The 19,365-nt window shown below is 53.3% G+C and overlaps 6 protein-coding genes across 6 annotated transcripts; 3 read left to right on the top strand and 3 right to left on the bottom strand.

The window, feature by feature from the left end:
- Window positions 1-306: 306 nt before the first annotated feature.
- On the top strand, window positions 307-1,964 carry PG986_001707 (uncharacterized protein; the record flags this gene model as incomplete). The annotated part of the gene is made up of 2 exons (XM_066837929.1): window positions 307-1,673; window positions 1,733-1,964. The coding sequence occupies 2 exons, from the start codon at window positions 307-309 to the stop codon at window positions 1,962-1,964; spliced, it is 1,599 nt and encodes a 532-aa protein (XP_066706822.1).
- A 1,528-nt stretch (window positions 1,965-3,492) lies between these two features.
- PG986_001706 (V-type proton ATPase catalytic subunit A) lies at window positions 3,493-5,817 on the top strand (the record flags this gene model as incomplete). Its single annotated transcript, XM_066837928.1, has 7 exons — window positions 3,493-3,501; window positions 3,673-3,712; window positions 3,772-3,793; window positions 3,869-3,917; window positions 3,975-4,059; window positions 4,122-5,686; window positions 5,761-5,817. 7 exons carry the CDS (start codon window positions 3,493-3,495, stop codon window positions 5,815-5,817), a joined length of 1,827 nt encoding a protein of 608 aa, XP_066706821.1.
- A 1,002-nt stretch (window positions 5,818-6,819) lies between these two features.
- On the bottom strand, window positions 6,820-8,387 carry PG986_001705 (uncharacterized protein; the record flags this gene model as incomplete). The annotated part of the gene is made up of 2 exons (XM_066837927.1): window positions 6,820-8,010; window positions 8,358-8,387. The coding sequence occupies 2 exons, from the start codon at window positions 8,385-8,387 to the stop codon at window positions 6,820-6,822; spliced, it is 1,221 nt and encodes a 406-aa protein (XP_066706820.1).
- A 4,155-nt stretch (window positions 8,388-12,542) lies between these two features.
- PG986_001704 (Methyltransferase-like protein 25) lies at window positions 12,543-14,294 on the bottom strand (the record flags this gene model as incomplete). Its single annotated transcript, XM_066837926.1, has 1 exon — window positions 12,543-14,294. The coding sequence occupies one exon, from the start codon at window positions 14,292-14,294 to the stop codon at window positions 12,543-12,545; it is 1,752 nt and encodes a 583-aa protein (XP_066706819.1).
- A 94-nt stretch (window positions 14,295-14,388) lies between these two features.
- PG986_001703 (syntaxin 6) lies at window positions 14,389-15,768 on the top strand (the record flags this gene model as incomplete). Its single annotated transcript, XM_066837925.1, has 2 exons — window positions 14,389-14,411; window positions 15,024-15,768. 2 exons carry the CDS (start codon window positions 14,389-14,391, stop codon window positions 15,766-15,768), a joined length of 768 nt encoding a protein of 255 aa, XP_066706818.1.
- A 557-nt stretch (window positions 15,769-16,325) lies between these two features.
- PG986_001702 (uncharacterized protein) lies at window positions 16,326-18,033 on the bottom strand (the record flags this gene model as incomplete). Its single annotated transcript, XM_066837924.1, has 2 exons — window positions 16,326-17,108; window positions 17,161-18,033. 2 exons carry the CDS (start codon window positions 18,031-18,033, stop codon window positions 16,326-16,328), a joined length of 1,656 nt encoding a protein of 551 aa, XP_066706817.1.
- Window positions 18,034-19,365: the final 1,332 nt, after the last annotated feature.

Here is a 19,365-nt window from a genome sequence, read left to right as displayed (position 1 = left end):
TGATAATGTGTGGTGGCGCTTCCTAACTTTCTTCATCCCTAACGCTCCATGACCTCAGTCTATTCGTTGCAAATTTGCTTGATTACTTCCTGTTCTAACACTCTTTTCAAAGACAACAACAAGCTCGTCAACTCTTTCCGAGCTCGTTACGTCAAACGTCCTTCTTCTTCTTCTTCCCTCCGAGCCCGGCACCGACGTGCCCTAAGTGCTCCCACTAGCCCTTCGCGCCGACGCAGACAGCCGGCTTCGATCACCAAACATCGCCGACTAATTGGCCCATATTCTTCGTCTTTTTCCCGGGCCATTATGACCTCGGCCCAGTTGCGACAAACGCAGCTCCTCGATCACGCTGCGTCTCTGGACGCTATACTTGCGACCTCGTCCGAATCCTCAAACATGGACGATAGCACAATACCACGGGGCCAAGCCACCCCGCCTTCTGGCCCAGCGCTCTCCACGCCGGCCGGCCAGCCTGATAGCTTACAGGATGACAAGCACTCCGAGTTCGTCTTGCAGCCATGGTCAAACTCGAACGCGCCTGCATCAGCAACCAGCACGACATTTGATGCGCGGCCCAGGAGGTCCAGCTCAATGAACTCGCGCACCTCCAATCGCCTGTCATTAACGCTCCCTATCGCTCCTCCGACGAGCATGCCCTCGAGGCCCACCCCCAGTTCGTCAGTCCCCCAAACGCCGAGTGGAGAGGCCATGACTCCCGGCCTGGTCTCCCCGATGGACTCAGAGGAGCTTATTATTGCCATCGCTGCCCAGGAGCGACGAGTCCTGGAGCTACGAGAGGAGCTCAACAGAGCGGAAGGTGACCTAAAACAGCTAAAGTGCAAATGGAGGTTATCAGAGACTTACAAAGTGAGGCCTGCGGTGCAGAAGCATGAGCCACTCATTCAATTGGCAACGGATGGGGATGACATCCCACCTGCGCGGAGCAGTGCTGATATCGAGCGAAAGAAGGCCATGCTACTCGGGCAAGGCACCCCACGTAATTACCGGCGAAAAGTAATGCGCGGTGGACACACGCGAACACTGTCCCTGCTTTCTCCCACGAAATCAGAGCATGACATACCGATACATCATGACAATGACGTTTTACGATCGCCCGAATCATATTCATTCTCCAAGCCCAGCCCGGTGCTCAACAAGCGAGCAACATGGGCGCCCAGGCAATCACCGCCAATGCAGCCCGGTATGAAGCAGATTGCCCAAGACTTCAAGCACGGCCTATGGACGTTTGTTGAAGATCTGCGGCAGGCAACTGTTGGGGACGAAGGCATATCGGCTACTTCGAATAGAACCAGCGGATTTGGGTCGAGATTTAACAGGACAGAATCCGACCAGGACACAATTCGGGCCTCCTCGGCAAGCCGGGGTCCTATGCCATTCAGAGACGACTTTGAGCCGTTCGAGGACACGCCTAGCAAGTCAACGTCTGGAAGCTTCAACGATCGCGCCCAGAATCGAGGAACCACATCCCGGCCGGACCCAAAGCCCAGGAAACACTTCTCTTGGACGCCACTCACCTTCGATGATGTGGGTGATGATGACTGGTCTAACTGGGACTCCCCCAACGTGAGGACAACCCGATGGAGTGGCAGCACTGTTTCCGGAGACATCATCCCTTCTCTTCCGGAGAGGAACGACGAGAATGAGGCCACCCTGTAAGATGAACTCGCGCACCGCTGGGATCTGGAACACAGGACTCTAACACCCGTGATAGCAGGCGTAAACCTTCCAGGGCGGAGCTGCGATCCCCGTCGCCGCAGAACCAAGCCAAGCTTGGTGAGCTTAGCGAGCTTCCCGGAGCCCTGCTCAACAGTCTCAACCCGAGTAACATCAAGAGATTCTCATCGGACTTCATCAAGGAGTGGGAGAAATCCCTATCACCACCGCCCGAGACCACAACCTTCGAGGCGAGCTTCCAGCAGCGCATCCATGAGCAGACCTCATGACTGGCTTTTGTGAATGAGGCGCCGATTCCCTTTCCAGGCGTGTCCATGTCGAGTTGGTCACTGTGCTAGCTGCGGCTAAATGCGAGTCATGCTTATATCACGATTGCGAAAGACTCGTCTGTACGAGAAAAGACGCGCACATCGCCCCAGATGCCCTACTAATTGTTGGAATAAAAGCGGCAGGACGCGAGGATCGAGTGCAGACCAGGGCCAATTTGAGCTTTTTGGCTGCTGTTCTGGATATAAGATCTAGACATTTGGCGTCTGGGGCAAACAGGGTACTATAATGATAATGAAGCCCACGATAGATAGATGATAATAATGTAGAACGAATTAACAAGTCGTTTGCGTTGTTATGCTGTCAAACTACTGTTACCATATCATTTCCTCATCATGATGTCTCATGTGAACGTACTTTGGGCAACCACTGCATACATACGTGTAATTGGAACCATTGAGAAGCAGTGCTTCTTGCGGACTCTTGATCGATACGAAATCAGGCTTGCAATGTCGGCAACGCCCAAAGTCGAAAACCAGGAACATATCTGATCCTGTTGGCGACATTGGATCCTAATGGATGCCGACTTGCCTTCAACAGATGGCGAAGTGGCAGTGCTGAGTGCTGGGTATTGTAACGGGCGATTCGGCGCTTGCTGGGGCCGAACAGGTTATAAGTCAGGAGGAGGCAGATTAATATCGCATCAGTATTAGTTTAGTATTAGATCTTCGGGGGTAGAAAACAACATTAAATAAGCGGTAAAGCTCCAGTGCATGAATGTGTGTGTGGGCTGCATCGGATGCAAAGCAACCTCTCTCTCAATAGGCGTGGCCGGCGTATTGTTGTTGTCGACGAACGACTTGGACTTGGACTGGAATCGTACTTCCAACATCTTTTCCAAAAGAGAAGTACAGGAAGAAGAAGATCGAAAGATCGGAAACAGAGTGCATGTTGGGCCTGCGACCACAGCTTCGAGCACGCCCGTCGCTCGTGGAGTTGATATCGAGGGGCCGCAGCCGCAGCAACAGCGTCTCTTCGGTTGCCTCTGCTGTTTCGGTGGCTGGCTCTCTGTTGGGCGTGGGCACTGGCGCTGGCACTGGCGCTGGCACGGGCGCTGGTTCTGACGCAGTTGAGAGAAGAACAGGAAGTGGAAGTGGAGGTGGGGAAGCAGCAGCAGAAGCCGCAGAAGCAGCGGAAGCAGATGCAGCAGACGCCTGGTTAGCCACATCCCAACCTGGCAAGGCCGAGACAGCTGTGGCAGTTGCGCTACTAGAGGTAGCTACGGTCCAGCCGCTGCCCAGCAGTCCGCAGCAGTCTCCAACAACACGATTCAGCGACGTCGAACCCGAGGCTCGTGTTGATCCAACCTTAACCCTATCCTCACCTCTCTTGTCGTCGTCTCCCTCTTCTTCTACCCCTCCATCCCCTGTGAAGCTACTGCCCACCCCTACTTTCTCCATTACCCAGCCCGGAGCTGCTGTTGAGCCTGCGGTCAAGCTACCTAGAGCTCCCATTACGACATCATCCAACATGGCTGCGGTAAGCTCCCTCCCTTTCTCTCTCGCGCGCGCGCGCATCAACACGCAGCACAGCACAGCACCGCAGGCCTGGCCCGTCACGAGATGGCAAAGGCCGTGCTCGCAGAGGCTCCGGCGACCAAGAGCACAAGCAATCAAGCATCCGCTGACTTCCATCCTCTCCTTTCTCTAGGCTGCGAAGGCGAACGGCGAGATGGATGACGTCCAGAAGGGTATGAAACACGCCAGATGCACTTTTGCGAGATTTGTTGGCTGACGCTCCAGTGTCCAGGCAAGATCTACTCCGTGTCCGGGTATGTTCCCATCTGATCAACAGCCGATTATAATCGTCTTGATGGACTTGTTGCTTACTTTAATGCCGCATTCAGTCCCGTCGTGGTGGCCGAGAACATGACCGGAGTCGCCATGTACGAGTTGGTACGAAATGATCATACCCCATCCTTCCAACGTGCACCTTCTCACATCTTTCAATAGGTGAAAGTCGGCCACGATAACCTAGTCGGCGAAGTCATTCGAATCAGCTCCGATCAAGCCACCATCCAAGTCTACGAAGAGACCGGTTCGTCATCCTGTTGGAAGAAAGAGAGGAAAAACATAACTGATCATATCGCATGCGTGCAGCTGGTGTCACCGTCGGCGACCCTGTCATCCGAACCGGCAAGCCTTTGTCTGTCGAACTGGGCCCCGGTCTGCTTAACAACATTTACGATGGTATTCAGCGTCCTTTGCAGAAGATTTCCGAACAGGCGGCTAGCATCTACATCCCTCGCGGTGTTGCTATGACCGCTCTCGACCGACAGAAGAAATGGGAATTCACGCCCACGATGAAGGTGGGCGACCACATCTCCGGAGGTGACGTCTGGGGTACTGTCTTCGAGAACTCCTTCATCAAGGTTCACAAGGTCATGCTGCCACCGCGCGCCAGGGGCACCATCACCAAAATCGCCAGCAAGGGCGAATACACAGTCGACGAGAAGATCCTTGAGGTCGAATTCAACGGCCAGAAGTCTGAGCACGGTATGATGCAGACATGGCCTGTCCGTGTTCCCAGGCCGACAACCGAGAAGCTTGCCGCCAACCAGCCCTTCATCGTTGGACAGCGTGTGTTGGATGCTCTGTTCCCCAGTGTGCAGGGTGGTACAGTTGCCATTCCTGGCGCCTTCGGATGTGGAAAGACTGTCATTTCCCAATCAGTCTCCAAGTTCTCCAACAGTGATGTTATCGTTTACGTGGGATGTGGTGAGCGCGGCAACGAAATGGCCGAAGTCCTGAAGGATTTCCCCGAGCTGTCCATCGAGGTCGACGGCCGCAAGGAGCCTATCATGAAGCGAACCACTCTGATCGCCAACACGTCCAACATGCCCGTCGCTGCGCGAGAGGCTTCTATTTACACTGGTATTGCTGTCGCTGAGTACTTCCGAGACCAAGGCATGAACGTTGCTATGATGGCCGACTCCACGTCGCGTTGGGCTGAGGCTCTTCGTGAAATCTCCGGTCGTCTGGGCGAAATGCCTGCTGATCAGGGTTTCCCTGCTTACCTGGGTTCCAAGCTGGCCAGTTTCTACGAACGCGCAGGTAAGGTCCAGAGTCTTGGATCTCCTGAGCGCGAAGGTAGTGTCAGCATTGTCGGTGCTGTCAGTCCCCCTGGTGGTGATTTTTCCGATCCGGTCACAAGTTCCACCCTTGGTATTGTACAGGTCTTCTGGGGTCTCGACAAGAAGCTCGCCCAGCGAAAGCATTTCCCCTCCATCAATACCGGAGTCTCTTACAGCAAGTACACGAACGTGCTGGACAAGTGGTATGAGAAGGACTTCGCCGACTTCCCTAGGCTCCGTGATCGTATCCGACAGCTGCTGTCCGACTCCGAAGAGCTGGATCAGGTTGTGCAGCTTGTTGGCAAGTCCGCTTTGTCGGATCCTGACAAGATTACTCTGGATGTCGCCACGCTACTCAAGGAAGACTTCCTGCAGCAGAACGGTTACTCGACCTATGACCAGTTCTGTCCCATTTGGAAGACCGAGTGGATGATGAAGTTGATGATGGGCTTCCACGACGAGGCGCAAAAAGCTATTGCCCAGGGGCAAAACTGGAGCAAGGTCCGTGAGGCCACCAGCGACCTCCAGGCCAAGCTACGAACATTGAAGTTCGAGGAGCCGGGCGATGGCGAAGAAGCTGTCTGCAAGAAGGTATGTTGAACATCCCCTCGCCTCATGTACTGTTTTTTTTTTTTTTTTTTTTTTTTTACTGACCTATTCTTTAGTACGAGAGCATCAACCAAGAGATGATGGACAAGTTTGCTTCGGTCTTGGATGAGTAAGGAAAGTTTGTTTGTAGTTTTAGTGCCAGTATTGGGGTTTCGTTAGACCCAGAGCCGCAATTGTTTCGGGAGGGCCCCGTTCCCTCGCGTTCAACTGCATTATCATAGGATCATGTCACAGTAGTTTGAGGTGAGATGAATAACGCCTTTTAAGAGACGATGGAGAAGTTGAAATGGAGAATAAGAACACGTCAAGTCTGAATTACTCAACAGAACTTATACCCCGATTCGTATGCTCCCAGTGAAATCGTGTTATTGTATTAGAGATGTATGCGTTTGTTTCCATTCCAAAAGGCTAGTTAACAACTAAATGTATACAGCCAGTCAACAATGGCTTCCACCCAGACTCGATTTACCCTCTCGTGCAATAAACATGGACATTGAGACCGGAAGCTGGGGTGGTAAGTTGATTACCACGGGCTTGCACGCATGATATTCTGCTCTCGGGAGGGGGGCAGAGTTGGTACATATGTAATTTTCCGTTCTATTCGATACAGCAATGAACCGTCACGTCGCCTCAGACTTCCAATATTATCTAATAATGCAGCGTAGAAATGCCAGGCCAAAATACCGATACAAAAGAAAGGAAGAGAGAACAAGTCAAGTTATGCGTTAATGACGGAAGCAGGCTGGGAAAGTAGGCTATATATGATGGCCCGGGAGCTGGGTATCTTCGACGCCAAAACGAGAAAAAAAAAAACCGAGAGAGAAAAAAATCAGAGGGCGCAAATAGTTATCCCTACAAACGCGCCTCGGAAAACGAACGAGGTGTCGCCATTAACGAATTTCGCTTCGTGAAAATGCCGGGGCTTCCCTCCAATGTCCTGAATATCACCTGTCATCGCCTATTTTGCCCCCCCTTTTTTTTTTTTGAGTCACTGCATCGCTCACATGCTCGTCCTCTTTTTTTTTTCGGTGGTGAGGTGTTCCTTAGATGCCCCTTGGGCTTCCGTAAATATCCGTTGGTTTCATCGTATATACCGTCTGATACACAACCATATATTATCTTTTATACAAAGTTTGTCGTATTTCTGGCCCAACGGTTTCCTCCTTGCTCAGGAGTGGTTTCATCACCTCAAGCGCTTTCAACGACTGTTCGCTAGACAAGATAACGGCGCCGGCCCGAGCCGTGGACAGATAAGACAGTTGCTCGCCATCTCCCGTCTCGTTCATGCGCATTTCGGCCACGAGTCTGCCGGCAACCCCCGACACTATACCCGTGGCTTCGATGGGCAGGTTCTCCAGATCGAGGAAGATCGGAACGAGGTCACCTTCGACATCTCCCACCAGGGAGTCCCCGAAGACGCTAAGCTGCGTCTTGTCCAGCAGGAGCGAGGGCGGGTCCTCCTGGGCCAGCGTCATCGACAAGAACCGGGGCTGCAGGACGAGCACCGAGATCAGGCTCGTATAGAGCTTCGTGTCAACGTTATCGAGCCAGCTGCGGCGGGCGTGTCCGCCGTTGGTGCCGTTGCCCGTGGCCCGCCGCGTAGGGGTGGGTCGCCGGCTGAAGTGGTTCAGTTGCTCCTGCTCGAGGTCCTTGCCCGAGCAGAGCACGACGGTCAGGCCCTCCTCGACATAGGGGACGACGTCACGCTTCTTGAGCAGCTCGAAGGTCCGCGTCTGCAGCTCGGCGACGTTGGACGGCGGAGGCGTGGACGGAGGCTGGCTGCTGACGCTGCCGCCCCGCACGTGCACAGTGGGCGAGACGAAGGCGGACTCGTCCTCGGAGAACTCGAAGCCGCGGCACAGCAGGGCTTGCACGACGGTCTGGCGGTCCTTGGTGGGCACCAGGATGAAATCGGAATAATAGGTGGTGATGAAGAAAATGGGGATGCCGGCGAGGGCGAGGGGCGAGGTCAATTCCATGACGCCGGTTCCGGCGTTCATGCCGGCGCTGATGACGGACAGGATGAGGTAGCTGTCGTTGGAGATGGTGACGGTCTTGAAGGCGTCGCGGGGCAATCTCCGGATGACGGGCTCAAAGACCTTCTTGGCCCAGTTGTCGTGGCACACGACCGAGCACTCGACGGGGGTGATGCTGACGTTGAGGAAGCCATGCTTGTTGTCGATGCTCAAGCCTTCGATCTCCTTTCCGCTGTCGAATTCCCCATTGGGCAATAGGACTTGGAGTATGGGTTGGAGAAAGACAGGGTAAAGGCTGAGGGGGATATGTATTAAGCTGAAAGTCCCGTCCTGAGGTTTGCATGTTAGCCCTGTTGGTTGCGAATTGATCCGAGGCCATGCGCGAAGTGAAGACGCCGTAGCGACGTCGGGGTTTGACCCAAGTACTTCCAATCCACTTGATGTTGCCTATGTACCTACTTAGGCATGTCACTCGGCTCGCGAGCACTCTCAGGCCGTAGACACGGTAGATTGCAGTAGTACAGGGCATAGTCAAAATATGACTAATAGAAACTTGTCGGCATGCTATGATGCAATCCTTGGCCATCCGTCGACTCACCCAGACGGCCAGATCGACGAGCGCAAAGCCGCGCCAAATCGAGCAATGGCAATGGACAAATGACAACCGAGCAACTTACCAAGAATGATATCTGGCTTGGGGAGTTCATGGTAGGCAAGGCGTTTGTCGCATCACCAACGGTGGCGGCCTCACTTCTCATTCGACCAGCTCGAGGGGCGCCGGATCTGGGGAGGGACCCTTAAAAAATGCACAGACGGAGTTGGAAGCGAGCAGACGCGCCGGGCCGTGATTGGGTAAGGTGACTTTTCGTTTTCCGGATTCTCTTCCGCAGAAGCAATACACACTTGTACTGAGTTACCCGGTTTTCTTTTTTTTCCCGTTGCGTCTCTTTCTATCGCTGGCTTGTTCGGGTAATGAATGGCCTGGTATTATCAAGTAGGTATGCATGCAAATAGGGATTGAATATGAATATGTCGAACAATGGCCCCCCGAAAAGTTAGGGTTGGAAGATTCCTGTGCGTCGCGCGAGGGGAATCAAAGGTAAGGGAGGATGACGAAGAAGGAACAATAAGAAAGGATTTGACGCCAGATATCTCGTGATGCAGCGAAATCGGTGGTGGATGCCGGTTCGGAAGCGTTGCCGTGCCCAGAGCCTCTTTGATAGATAAAAGTAAGGTTAAACGGCTTTTGCTCTCTTTCTCTCTTTTTCTCCCTCGCCGTCTGTCTCTCTCTCTCTCTCTCTCTTTTCCTTCTTCTTGTTCCTCCCGGGCTATCTATCTAAAGACGCACGATAGGAGCCTGACTCGGGGATTCTGAGGGGACCTACAGGCCGACAAAGAACGCTATGTGGGCCGGGTTCGAGCAAGCCCATCTAATCGCACATGTCGGGGGACCGGCTGGTGCTTTTTAGAGAGGGCAGATGGAGATGGTGCCGGCTGCCACCATGCTGGTTTAGACGCGAGCTGGTGGAGGCGTTGAGTCAATCAGTCGTATCCTCGTCCCGTTCTCGGTGTATCGCGTCCTATTTTTGTCGCTCTCGTACTGGACGCAATCTCCCATCGACTGCGGCCGGGCTAGGTACTTAGACAATGCTGGTGATGTTGAGAAAAAGATATGGATGTGACCTACCTGTGTAGGTAGGTAGGTATGTTGAAATGTAGATGTGATGCAATGCGTGCTGCGCCGATCGCCTGCAACAAGCCTGAAGGAGATCCACGGGCTGCCACCGGCGTAAAAATAGTTAGGTATGTATATAAGGAGACGACAGACTGCGACGAAGATATATGCCTAAGTAGGTAGGTAGGTAGGTAGGTAGGTAGGTAGGTATATTTATGCAACCTACCTACTGTTCGTATATGGAATAAAACATGAGAAACGGGAATCGAAGGGACGGGGCGAGCCAAGTACTTACTTGGTTGTTATAGCGGCAGAGTCAGCCAGTTAGTACAGCACCTCCTTGCATACTTACTTCCGGATCATGATCAAGTGTCTGTCTCGTTTTTGGCTGCTTGCCTGATCTTTTTGGTGGCTGCAACTCGACAGCCTCAAACCCATGAAAACCATGACCCGGGAGGGAGCATCGTGTCTGAACGACAACGTCACAACCCAGACCCAGCAGCATGCCCGAAAAAGGCATCCCGTCGACGCACGTCGGACAGGGTAGATGCAGCTGGGCGCGTTTAGTTGGTGGATGTTGTTGTCGCATGGTGGGCGAGGTGCGCGCGCACACACCCCTCGGGCCCCCCTCGAGGCCCTTGCCTGCTTGCCATATGGTCGTCGCCATCACCAGCAGCATACATATATGCATGTACATACATAAGCGCTACCACCCGGGGCGGGCTACATCAATTGCAGCTCAACACCAAGCTGAGAGTGGATGACGGGGGACGTCAGATCACTGCAAGAATATAGAAAGGCATGTACCTTTGCTTGGCCAACCAGAAGACCCAAACTCGATTGACCCTTCTTCCGGAAAGAGCCAGAGCTGCAGGCAAACACTTCCAAGTGTGATGGTGGGTGTAAGTGGTGACTCTCAGCCAGCCCATATTGAAGGGATTCCCCAAACGAGTGCTGCCCGCTGCAAGCATTCTGTCACCCAGAACGCCAACCGTGTACAACGCACATACTGGTCCAGACCAGGGGCAGTGAGCCATCCTGATTCCTGGTTGCATTTTAACCTAGGTATGTACCTAAAAACTCACTCAATTTTGGGCCAGCCACAAGCCCGCATGGCGCTGCATGATGATGTCTCGTCTCTTTGATTCGACTACTTCCCTCGGAGTCCCTCCTCCCTCAGCAAGCCGGCTTGAGGGCGGGGCGGGGTTGAGGAAGAAGACCGCAAGTGCTCTCTTCCCCTTCCCGCTTGCAAAGTCGATGGATGAATTGGACAAGACACCTACCTACATGGACCTACCTGCAAAGTCATTTCCACGTCATTGGGGGGGAGCCATGTAGCTGTTGGTAGAAGACTGAAGGACATACCCGAATGACACACTATCATGATAAGTACGTCGGATATACTTACATTCGATTGATACATCCTATCTGCCCGTATATAATACGTAGATCAAATTTGATGCACCCAAAGTCGCGGCGATCCGCAGCTTTCCACTGAGAGCCGGGATAAAGCGCCGACCCCACACTCTGTCTTGCAGTAGCTCAGGCGCTTCAATAGCGTTCTGATTGCTTGAGCGGGATGTACGCTCGGTAGAGCGAAAGAGATGTCCTCGGGTGTTTTTGTGTTGCCCTTTGTTTGATGTTTGTTATGCGACACTTTCTCCGAGTCTGAGGATCCCTCGATGCTACTACCTATGCAGTGTATCCATTACTTTCCCAATGGGCCAGCTTCAGCTTCTATCCATCGCCTGAATTGTTTGCCGAAGCTGTAGGACTAGGCACTTGATATATGCACTTAGTTAGGTAGTTTGCCTACATGTATGTACCTTGCATAACCTATCGCCCGGGCACGAGACGACAAAGTCGCACAAGGGGGCCACACCAGGGACCCACCGAGGAGAGCCTCAAAATAGTCAAGGCGCGGAATTTCTACTGGGAGTCGTCCGTCATCCTGGATTTTCTGGAGACATGTCAAGGTACCTTCTTATCAGCTTGCAGAGAGCGTTCAATGTCTAAAGCCGACTCTAGCCTGCTCGGTGATGGAGTAGGCGAGAAAAAGGCTTCTCCCCCTCCCACTCATTTCACCCCCACGCTTTCCAGCTCCCCGAAGATACAGGTGTCGATTCAAAGATGGCCTGTTCTCTCTTGGTATTAGGGATCAGGGATCTCATTCCTCTCATTCATGTCAGTCCAGCGATCTAGGCTGTCTGATCCACCCTTTCGTCACCGCTGCTACAGGATTGGCTATCACCAGGTAGCTATCTATTATTGTCAATCATCATATGTTGCTCACGTTATTCTCCGTAGGACGTGACTGGATGATAGGATTACTACAACAGTGGCTTTCTCATGTACCACTCATTGCTCTGTTTCTTGGACTACCAGCCCCGTGGATGATGAGGTCATCGTGCTATCAAGTGACCTTTTTGGCATATTTTCAAGATGACAAAGACTCAGGCTTCTGGAATCCACGGGTACCCCGATGCTACATGCCCGGGGACTATGCAAACACTCCCAGCAGCCACCAGCTGAAGAACCTTCTGCGATGTGGTTATTCAGAGCTTATGAATGGCCTCCACCTGGAACAATCCTTCATTGCCCCCGCCCCTGCTCGAGCTAGGCCAGAAGCTGACTAGGTACCCAAGCAGCATCGGCCTGCTGCATTCTGACACTCGCCCCGAGAGGAACCATGCGAGGGGCTGGGCCTTGCAACCGAGCATACGGTATCTAATCAGAGCCTAGCTAGTTGATGATCTGGTATTTTCATGACGAGTATACCTTCGTATGTGACATCAGCCTGTTTTGGACAACCAGGGGCAAGTTGTTTGCTTGGCTGCGGCGCAACGCCATGTAAGAACTTTGCGTAACATCACAAAAGATCAACAAATGATAAAGCTTCTGGTCCAGCAATCCCGTCCGCCTGAGCCCTCCAATAGTGATAATCGATGTCTTTCGGAGGTTACTGCCATTAATCATGATCAACCCTGCTAGAATGCAGCGGCACTCTGATCGGTTAATGTTGCTGTTTTCTCCCCAAAGGAGCAGATGCGTCCAGTGTCTCTTGATGGTGCGCCAATGACGGCCGCTTACGCCCGTTGGCCCCAGGTCATCAACTGTGAGGTGTAACCCAGTCCTTATTGGCCACAGACGCATGTCAGCTGGCCCAATCTGGCGAAGCCCGCAGCTCTCAAGAGTCACGTTTCTTGATGCCGACGACTACCAGGTTTCGCGGACTCTCTTTGAAGTCAAAGACCGACTCTACCCAGCATTGCTCAACCAGATCAGTGTGTTGCTTGAGGAAGAGCCAACGGTCAGTCACAATGAGGGATTCGACCACACCGGCACTGAAAGCCATCAAGCTCCAGATGGCGCTCAATTCTCTTTTGCGATGACGATACTGTTTCTCGTACGAGGCAATCTCGTCATCTGTCATATCACCCATTTTCTGACTGACCACCTCGCACTGCTCATGGTAGTCCGAATGGGTGGTCAACTTATTTATAGCACCACGAATGTAGGCGTTTAGCGTTTTATAGCACGTCTTTCGAAGTGAGCCAATGATGATTGGATTCGTGCTCGTATTGAACGGGGTTGCATTCTCGTCTGGCTTGCTATCGGGATCGTGGTAGACCTTCTGGATGACGCCCTTATCGAGGAAGACCTTCTGAAGCATGGCGCGATAGAAGTGGCGGCTGAAGAAGCTGTCGCTATCCTCCTCGCCCCAATTCTGGGGTGCTTGGCATGCCATCATTCTGGCAGTGATGTTGAGACGCACGCCTGTTTCTTTGTAAGTGCAAAGACGCTCGCTCATAGGGAAACCGTGCGGGTCGCACTTCGCCGACTCCCGGACAACTCTCCCGTTCAAAGGCTGGATACTGGGTCGCATGAAGGGGAGTTTGTACGTTGGCGGGCCCAGCTTTTCCGTCATCAAATTGTAGCAGCATCCCACAATGGCCACTGCTCGCACGCGCGGATTCAACACGAGTGAGCGGATGCCGTGGTGCGATAAGTTGCCACAGGAATGAATAGAGATAGCCATGAGCCGCATATCCTTTGCTTCTTCTTCGCTAACGCTGGGGGCCGTTTCCAGCTGGCCGACTACGTCTGACAAGTCGCCGGATTCCAGCCTACCGGATATATAACGTATGAAGCCCTTGCCTTCCTCTGGTGTGTAAACGGCTTCCAGGTCTCTCCGGGGTCTGAAGTCGACAGCGAACTCCTCGGGAGTTTCCGGGGTCTTGGTCATTTCTTGCTCGTCCAACTTGCCATATAAGCGCTGTTGCCACAGCTTCTTGTTGCGCATAACCTTTTGCTTTTCGGCTAACCCAGCAAGTGTATCCAAGGCCTTGGCCCCTGAGATATTGTGCTCCCTGCCTTCGACGGCCACAATGTGCTTGTTGTAAGGAGCACTTGCGAGAGCCCGGCCTAGGTAATTCTGGCCACTCCCAAAATCGACAAAATGGGTGATATCATCACCAGATATGTCGGTGAAATCATCGGCCAGCCCGCTGATATAGCTGGCAAAGTTGCTGACCTCGTGGATCTTTTTGGGCTTCATGCCCACCGCTACCTGGCGTGTGAGCTTCGGGAGCTTCTCCTGGTGAACAAAGTCCCGAGCGAGACTGAATCTCCGGACGTCCTTGATGTATTGCACCAGACTCTCGGGCGGTCGTTCATCTTCTCTAAGCAAATCCAGCTCCTCTCTCATGAGCACGTCAAGTAGCCGCATGGGCTCGATGCGGACGAGGTACGCTTGCCAGTCTTCAGGCACTATAGTCTGGAAAAGACCAGGCTCATTCGTGAAGAAATCCAGGATGTGCACGCCGCCACATAGTGTACCGAAAATGGACGAAGTCGTCGCAAACTCCAACAGGCTCTCCACATATTCTTCAGGACTGGCCCAGCAATCCGGGTAGGGTAGAGGTGTGGCTGGCTTCATGACGACGGCCAAGCTCACAGAGGGTTGAGGGAGAGCATGGGACAATATTGGCAGGTGTATTTTGCCTGTGCCACGTAGGGAGGTATACACCAAAATGCGGCGAATGCGACCTTTTGTGTAAGTGGTGGTGGATGAATGAGTAAGCCAGCCGAGAAATTTACGAATTGTTTCCAGCAATCGGTTTTAGTGAGACCTGATGAAGGTTAGGCGGTACACTAGAGGCAAGTTTGCAGTGATTGGATGCCAATGCGACGGCACCTGCCACCATGCCACGATTGGGTTGGCCTGACACTCGTGGTGCGTGGTGCGAGGTGCTGGCTGCTGCTGGAATCGGAACTACACGTCATGCCTTAGCGCGCTCTGTCGCTCGCTCTCAATCTACTGTACACACTGATGCACATGTATCTCGGGGCTCTCTCTCTGGCTCCGTCTCAGCCTTGCAATGCGACATACATCCAGGGCACTGCCACCTATTGATCTAGCTAATCTACCATCTACAATTACCGGGGCTCGAACATGAATCCGGTCCCCTGACGCCTCAACCCGCGAACATCAGATGTAGCACTCTCGTGTCTGTTCCTTTTGATTGATTCGGCAGGATGATGTCCTCAACTAACGAGGAGGATCCTTTCCTCCAAGTCCAGCAGCAAGTCGCTCCCTTCAATCACATGCATTGGCCAATCGATGCTACATCATCATCTGTCCAGTACCCAACTGACAACTGCATAGAGATGTACTCGCCCAACTACAACAAACGCGGCCATTGTTCGCCTCGTACTTACGCATTCGCTCCTTGACAACCACGGCATCGACCTCGCCCGAATTGGCCTCCGCCCGCTCCGATCTCGAGTCGTCCCTCAGCTCGCTGGCCGAGGACCTGACCGACCTTATCGAGTCCGTCAAGGCCGTCGAGAGCAATCCAGCCCAATATGGCCTCACCACGGCGGAGCTGCGGCGGCGGCAGCGCCTAGTCCAAGAAGTCGGGGGCGAGGTCGAAGACATGCGCGAAGAGCTCACCAAGGCCACCGCGGGGGCCGCCTCCTCCGGCCGCAGCAGCAAGAACGTGCGCGACGCCACCCGCGCCGCCAACTCGGACCTGCCCGACCCCAACGCCTTCGCCATGGAAGACGGCGACGACGACGACAGCAACGGCAACCCGGACTACAACGCCGAGTTCGAGCAGCAGCAGCAGCAGATGATGATGCGCGACCAGGACGAGCAGCTCGACGGCGTCTTCGTCACGGTCGGCAACCTGCGGCGCCAGGCCGACGACATGGGCCGCGAGCTCGAGGAGCAGCGCGAGATGCTCGAGGTCGTCGACAACCTGGCCGACCGCGTCGGCGGCCGCCTGCAGACCGGTGTCGCGAAGCTCGCGACCATCGCGCGGAAGAACGAGGATCGCTGGAGCAGCTGCTGCATCGCGTTCCTGATCATGGTCCTCATTATTTTACTCGTCTTGCTCCTCATCTTATAGTCTCAACTCTTTCTGTATATTAGCTCGGAAACCTCCAGGAGCCAGCGCCGAGCGCTCACGGGAGAGATGAAAGTGGCATGTTTGTATTGTGTTGTATTGGTCTTTTCATATGTTAGTGGCATGGCGTACTCAGGCAATGGGCAAGGAAACAAATCTCGGCACTAGTAATGAGTCACAGGCTCAATCGGGGAACCTGTGGACAAGGACAGGCAGTAGTGTAGCTGCATGATCTCACTGGGTTTATAAGTGAAACGACAAGCGTTTTGGTGAAGTCTACCAAATAGACTTGAGATTCATTTGACTATAATATGACATGCACACCCTCAGATGCTTGCCTCAGTGCAGATTGCTGCTTGCATCGAATGAGAGGCGTGACAATGTCTAGCTGCATCGTTTTCCATGGTATAACCAGAACTACCTCCTTTCAACGCCGGCGTCTACGACCATATGTTTATGGCATCCATCATGGCTTCCCATTATTTCCGTGCTTATATCCTGACGGACGAGAAGCTGACTGGCTGCCAACCTTACCACGCAGCTTGGACCGCCCCCTTTACTTATAGACCAAGGTCTAATCCCATATCTCTCTTGCACATGACCGCCAATACTTGCAGGCCCATGACTCCTGGTGTCTTTTTGGGGGCGCTGTTGGGGAATTCGACCAGTGCTCTTCTCAATGCAGCCACGGCGGCGCTGCCATAGAAGTTGATGAATTTCTCCTCGTGTTGGTTCAGCATAGACTTCAGTACTATGCACTGCGTATCCGTCATCTCGTCGGGCGGCGTGTTTACTATGTCTGCCATCGACTTCCAGTACCGAGATGGTGGCCAGGGGTTGATATTGCTCGACTTGGAGAAGTCGCGAAGGGCGATTGAGGCGTAACCGATGCCCAGTCCCATCATGCGGTCATTGTGCTGCTGTTCCGAGATCCACGCGTCGCCCTCTTTCTTCCAACCGAGCCGGAGACGGCCTTGGTTGGTCTTATCGCTGCCCCGGTAGCCGAAAACAACAGGGCACACAATGCGAAACTTGGCCATGAGGATGTCTATTAGGGACTGCCCCCGCCAGAGGAATTCCTTGGCCGAGAATAACTGTGCGGTTACAACTCCAACGGGGTCTGCGCTCCGAGGCGAGGCGCCGCATTCATTAATGAACTGGTTGATGATTGCCTTGCCAAGTTGGTTCATAAGGTAGAGAAAGAGAGCCGGGAGTTGAGGCTCGTTGTTCAAGGCTCCCTCAACCGGCTCCCGATTCCCTACCACAAAGCTCGATGGGTCTGTCATGGGACTAGATGGTTGGCCACGTAATGCCGACATCAGGATTGTTTTGATGCTTTCCAACTAGATAAAGAGTTAGCATCACAGTACGACTGCAGATAACCATTACACTTACCTGTTTCTTGTTGGCGCCTTTGCCGCCTGTTAACTGACCCAAACTTTTGCGGATTTCGCGTCGCATTTCTCCCATTTGCTTCTTAAGTTGAGGATTGCTCTTGGCATGTTCGGTCATGAGTTCGCGTAGCTTCTTCAAATTCCTGTGTATTTGCACATAGTCGTCGACAACTGGAACGGCGGGAGGTCTTGTGGGTTGAATTTGTGCCGGAGCCTGTGCAGCCGGCTCCGGTGCTGTCGCTGCAGCAAATGGATTTGCAGTTTGTGATGTCGCAGGCCTTGCAAATGGCGACGAGGTAGCATTGGGTGGCGCGGCAGGAGAGACATGCCCGTTTGCCCTGGGCGGTTCGGCCTGGAAAGGATTCCTAGATGGATCTTGTGCCGCGGGGCCGGATGACGAAGTGTCGGGAGTAGGAGTTGGATTCGCGGCAGCCGGTTGTGTGGCTGCGGCAGCATCTCCATTGCTCGGCGCGACAGTGGTGCTCTGCGGTGAAGGTTTTGGCTGCGGTGCCAGTTGTTCAGCAGTCTTGGGTGGAAGTTTGGGAACGGTCTGGGCCTGGAGAGCTCGAAGGCGTTCCTCCTCGTCCCGGAGCTTCTTCTCATGCCTCAATCGTTCTTCCTCGCGCCGTTGTTGGTCCTTGATCTCTTTCTCGCGTTCTGCACGCTTCTTCTGTTCTTCTTCATATTCGTGATCGGCGAGAGTCTTGTATGCTCGCTTGCGCACATCATCGTGTAGGACTTGAGCTGCCAATAGGGCCTCCAAGTGATTCATCTCGCCATTCCTGTCTTCTGAACGGTAACTCGAGTTGGGCGATCGCACCGGGCTTGGTCTGGATGGCGTCTGACGATGCCTTACGGGAGAAGAACCCGCCATTGTTAGTCGAAGGAATGGGTCATTGCATTGCAGCTAATGACGAAGGAAGCGTCGCAGATGCAGGTTTCCCAGTATTCTGGTCCGGTTTGGATGGTCTGAATGCGCAATCGCAGTGCACGTCGTGGCGGGAACAAAAAAAAAGAATGTGTTCGAGCGCTCCAACGCGGTGCAACAAAAGCCTTATTGTTGCATGCAGGAATACCTACAATGGCAATGATTGATAGAGCTAATCGAGGCTCAGTTGTTGGCAGAATTCTCCAGGTTATCTCCAAAGCGGTAAGAGTGGGCTAGGCGGTCAAGAAAGCTCCCTGGTCCGTGGTCCGTGGTCCGTGGTCTGACATTGCAGGTGATTCTGTCTGCAATGGCCACAAAACCAGGAATCTTTTGGCGGAACACTCCCCATCTCTTCGGCGTCGATCAGCCTTGCAACCTCGAACTTTGGTTCCAAAGATAGTACCACATCCTGACGTATGCCGTCTATGTATAAGTATGACATGCGCTCAGGCTCGGACGATGTAGATTGTCCACTTGTGGTCCTCCTGTTCAGTGTTCGGTCCCGTTGCTGAGAGACGACTCGACTCGGGGCCCTGATTTCATGTTGGCTGGTGTGCAGGAAGGGGACCAGGTCCTAGATTACGGGATGTTACTACAGATATGCATGCATAGGGAACTGACGGGCTGCGCTTTAGGGCCTGCGATCTCCATTATCCGTGTCTTATCATACTTTATCTATAGGTATACGGGTGTCGCCTAGTCTGGCCTATACCGTAGATGCACATCAGGTTGGATGTTGACGAGACTTCACCTCGGCCAATGCTGGGCTAAAACAAGTACAAGATTTCCTGCTGTTTCTGACAATCATACCGAATATCAAGACTAGCGTTGGTGCGTTTTGGCATGTTGCATTAGCAGGACAGGGCCGACAGGCCTTTCCCACTTTCAGGCCTTCCATGGACACGGAGTAGCACTGACACGGACGCTGAAGCAACGTGGCCAGGCTAACCCATCTTGCCATCCAGTCTATTTCCCTGAACAGAACAGAGCAACCGAGACCCCAAATCTTTTTCATGCAAGTGTGTATGAACCATCATTGGGCATTAGCAGCATGTCGGGGAGAGCCATAATAATTGACAATACAAGAAAAAGAGGTCAGCTACAGGACTATGCTCTGCATACACATCGTCCCTACATACTGCCCAGGTGCTACATGTAGTTAGCAGCGATGTATGTACTACTACCCGTGGTAGGTGGTCCAAGACACGCCCGTGGGTAGACGGAGCGGCACGGACGATCTAATTGGCGAGGCTTGGGTCCGAGAAGCTATGGCTTTTT

The sequence above is a fragment of the Apiospora aurea genome (assembly GCF_038362705.1).
Source record: "Apiospora aurea strain CBS 24483 chromosome Unknown utg000001l_segment0_segment0, whole genome shotgun sequence".
NCBI classification, from domain to species: Eukaryota; Fungi; Ascomycota; class Sordariomycetes; order Amphisphaeriales; family Apiosporaceae; genus Apiospora; species Apiospora aurea.
The sequence above is the reverse complement of the archived record's forward strand: the minus strand, read 5'-3'. Positions and strand labels throughout refer to the sequence as shown.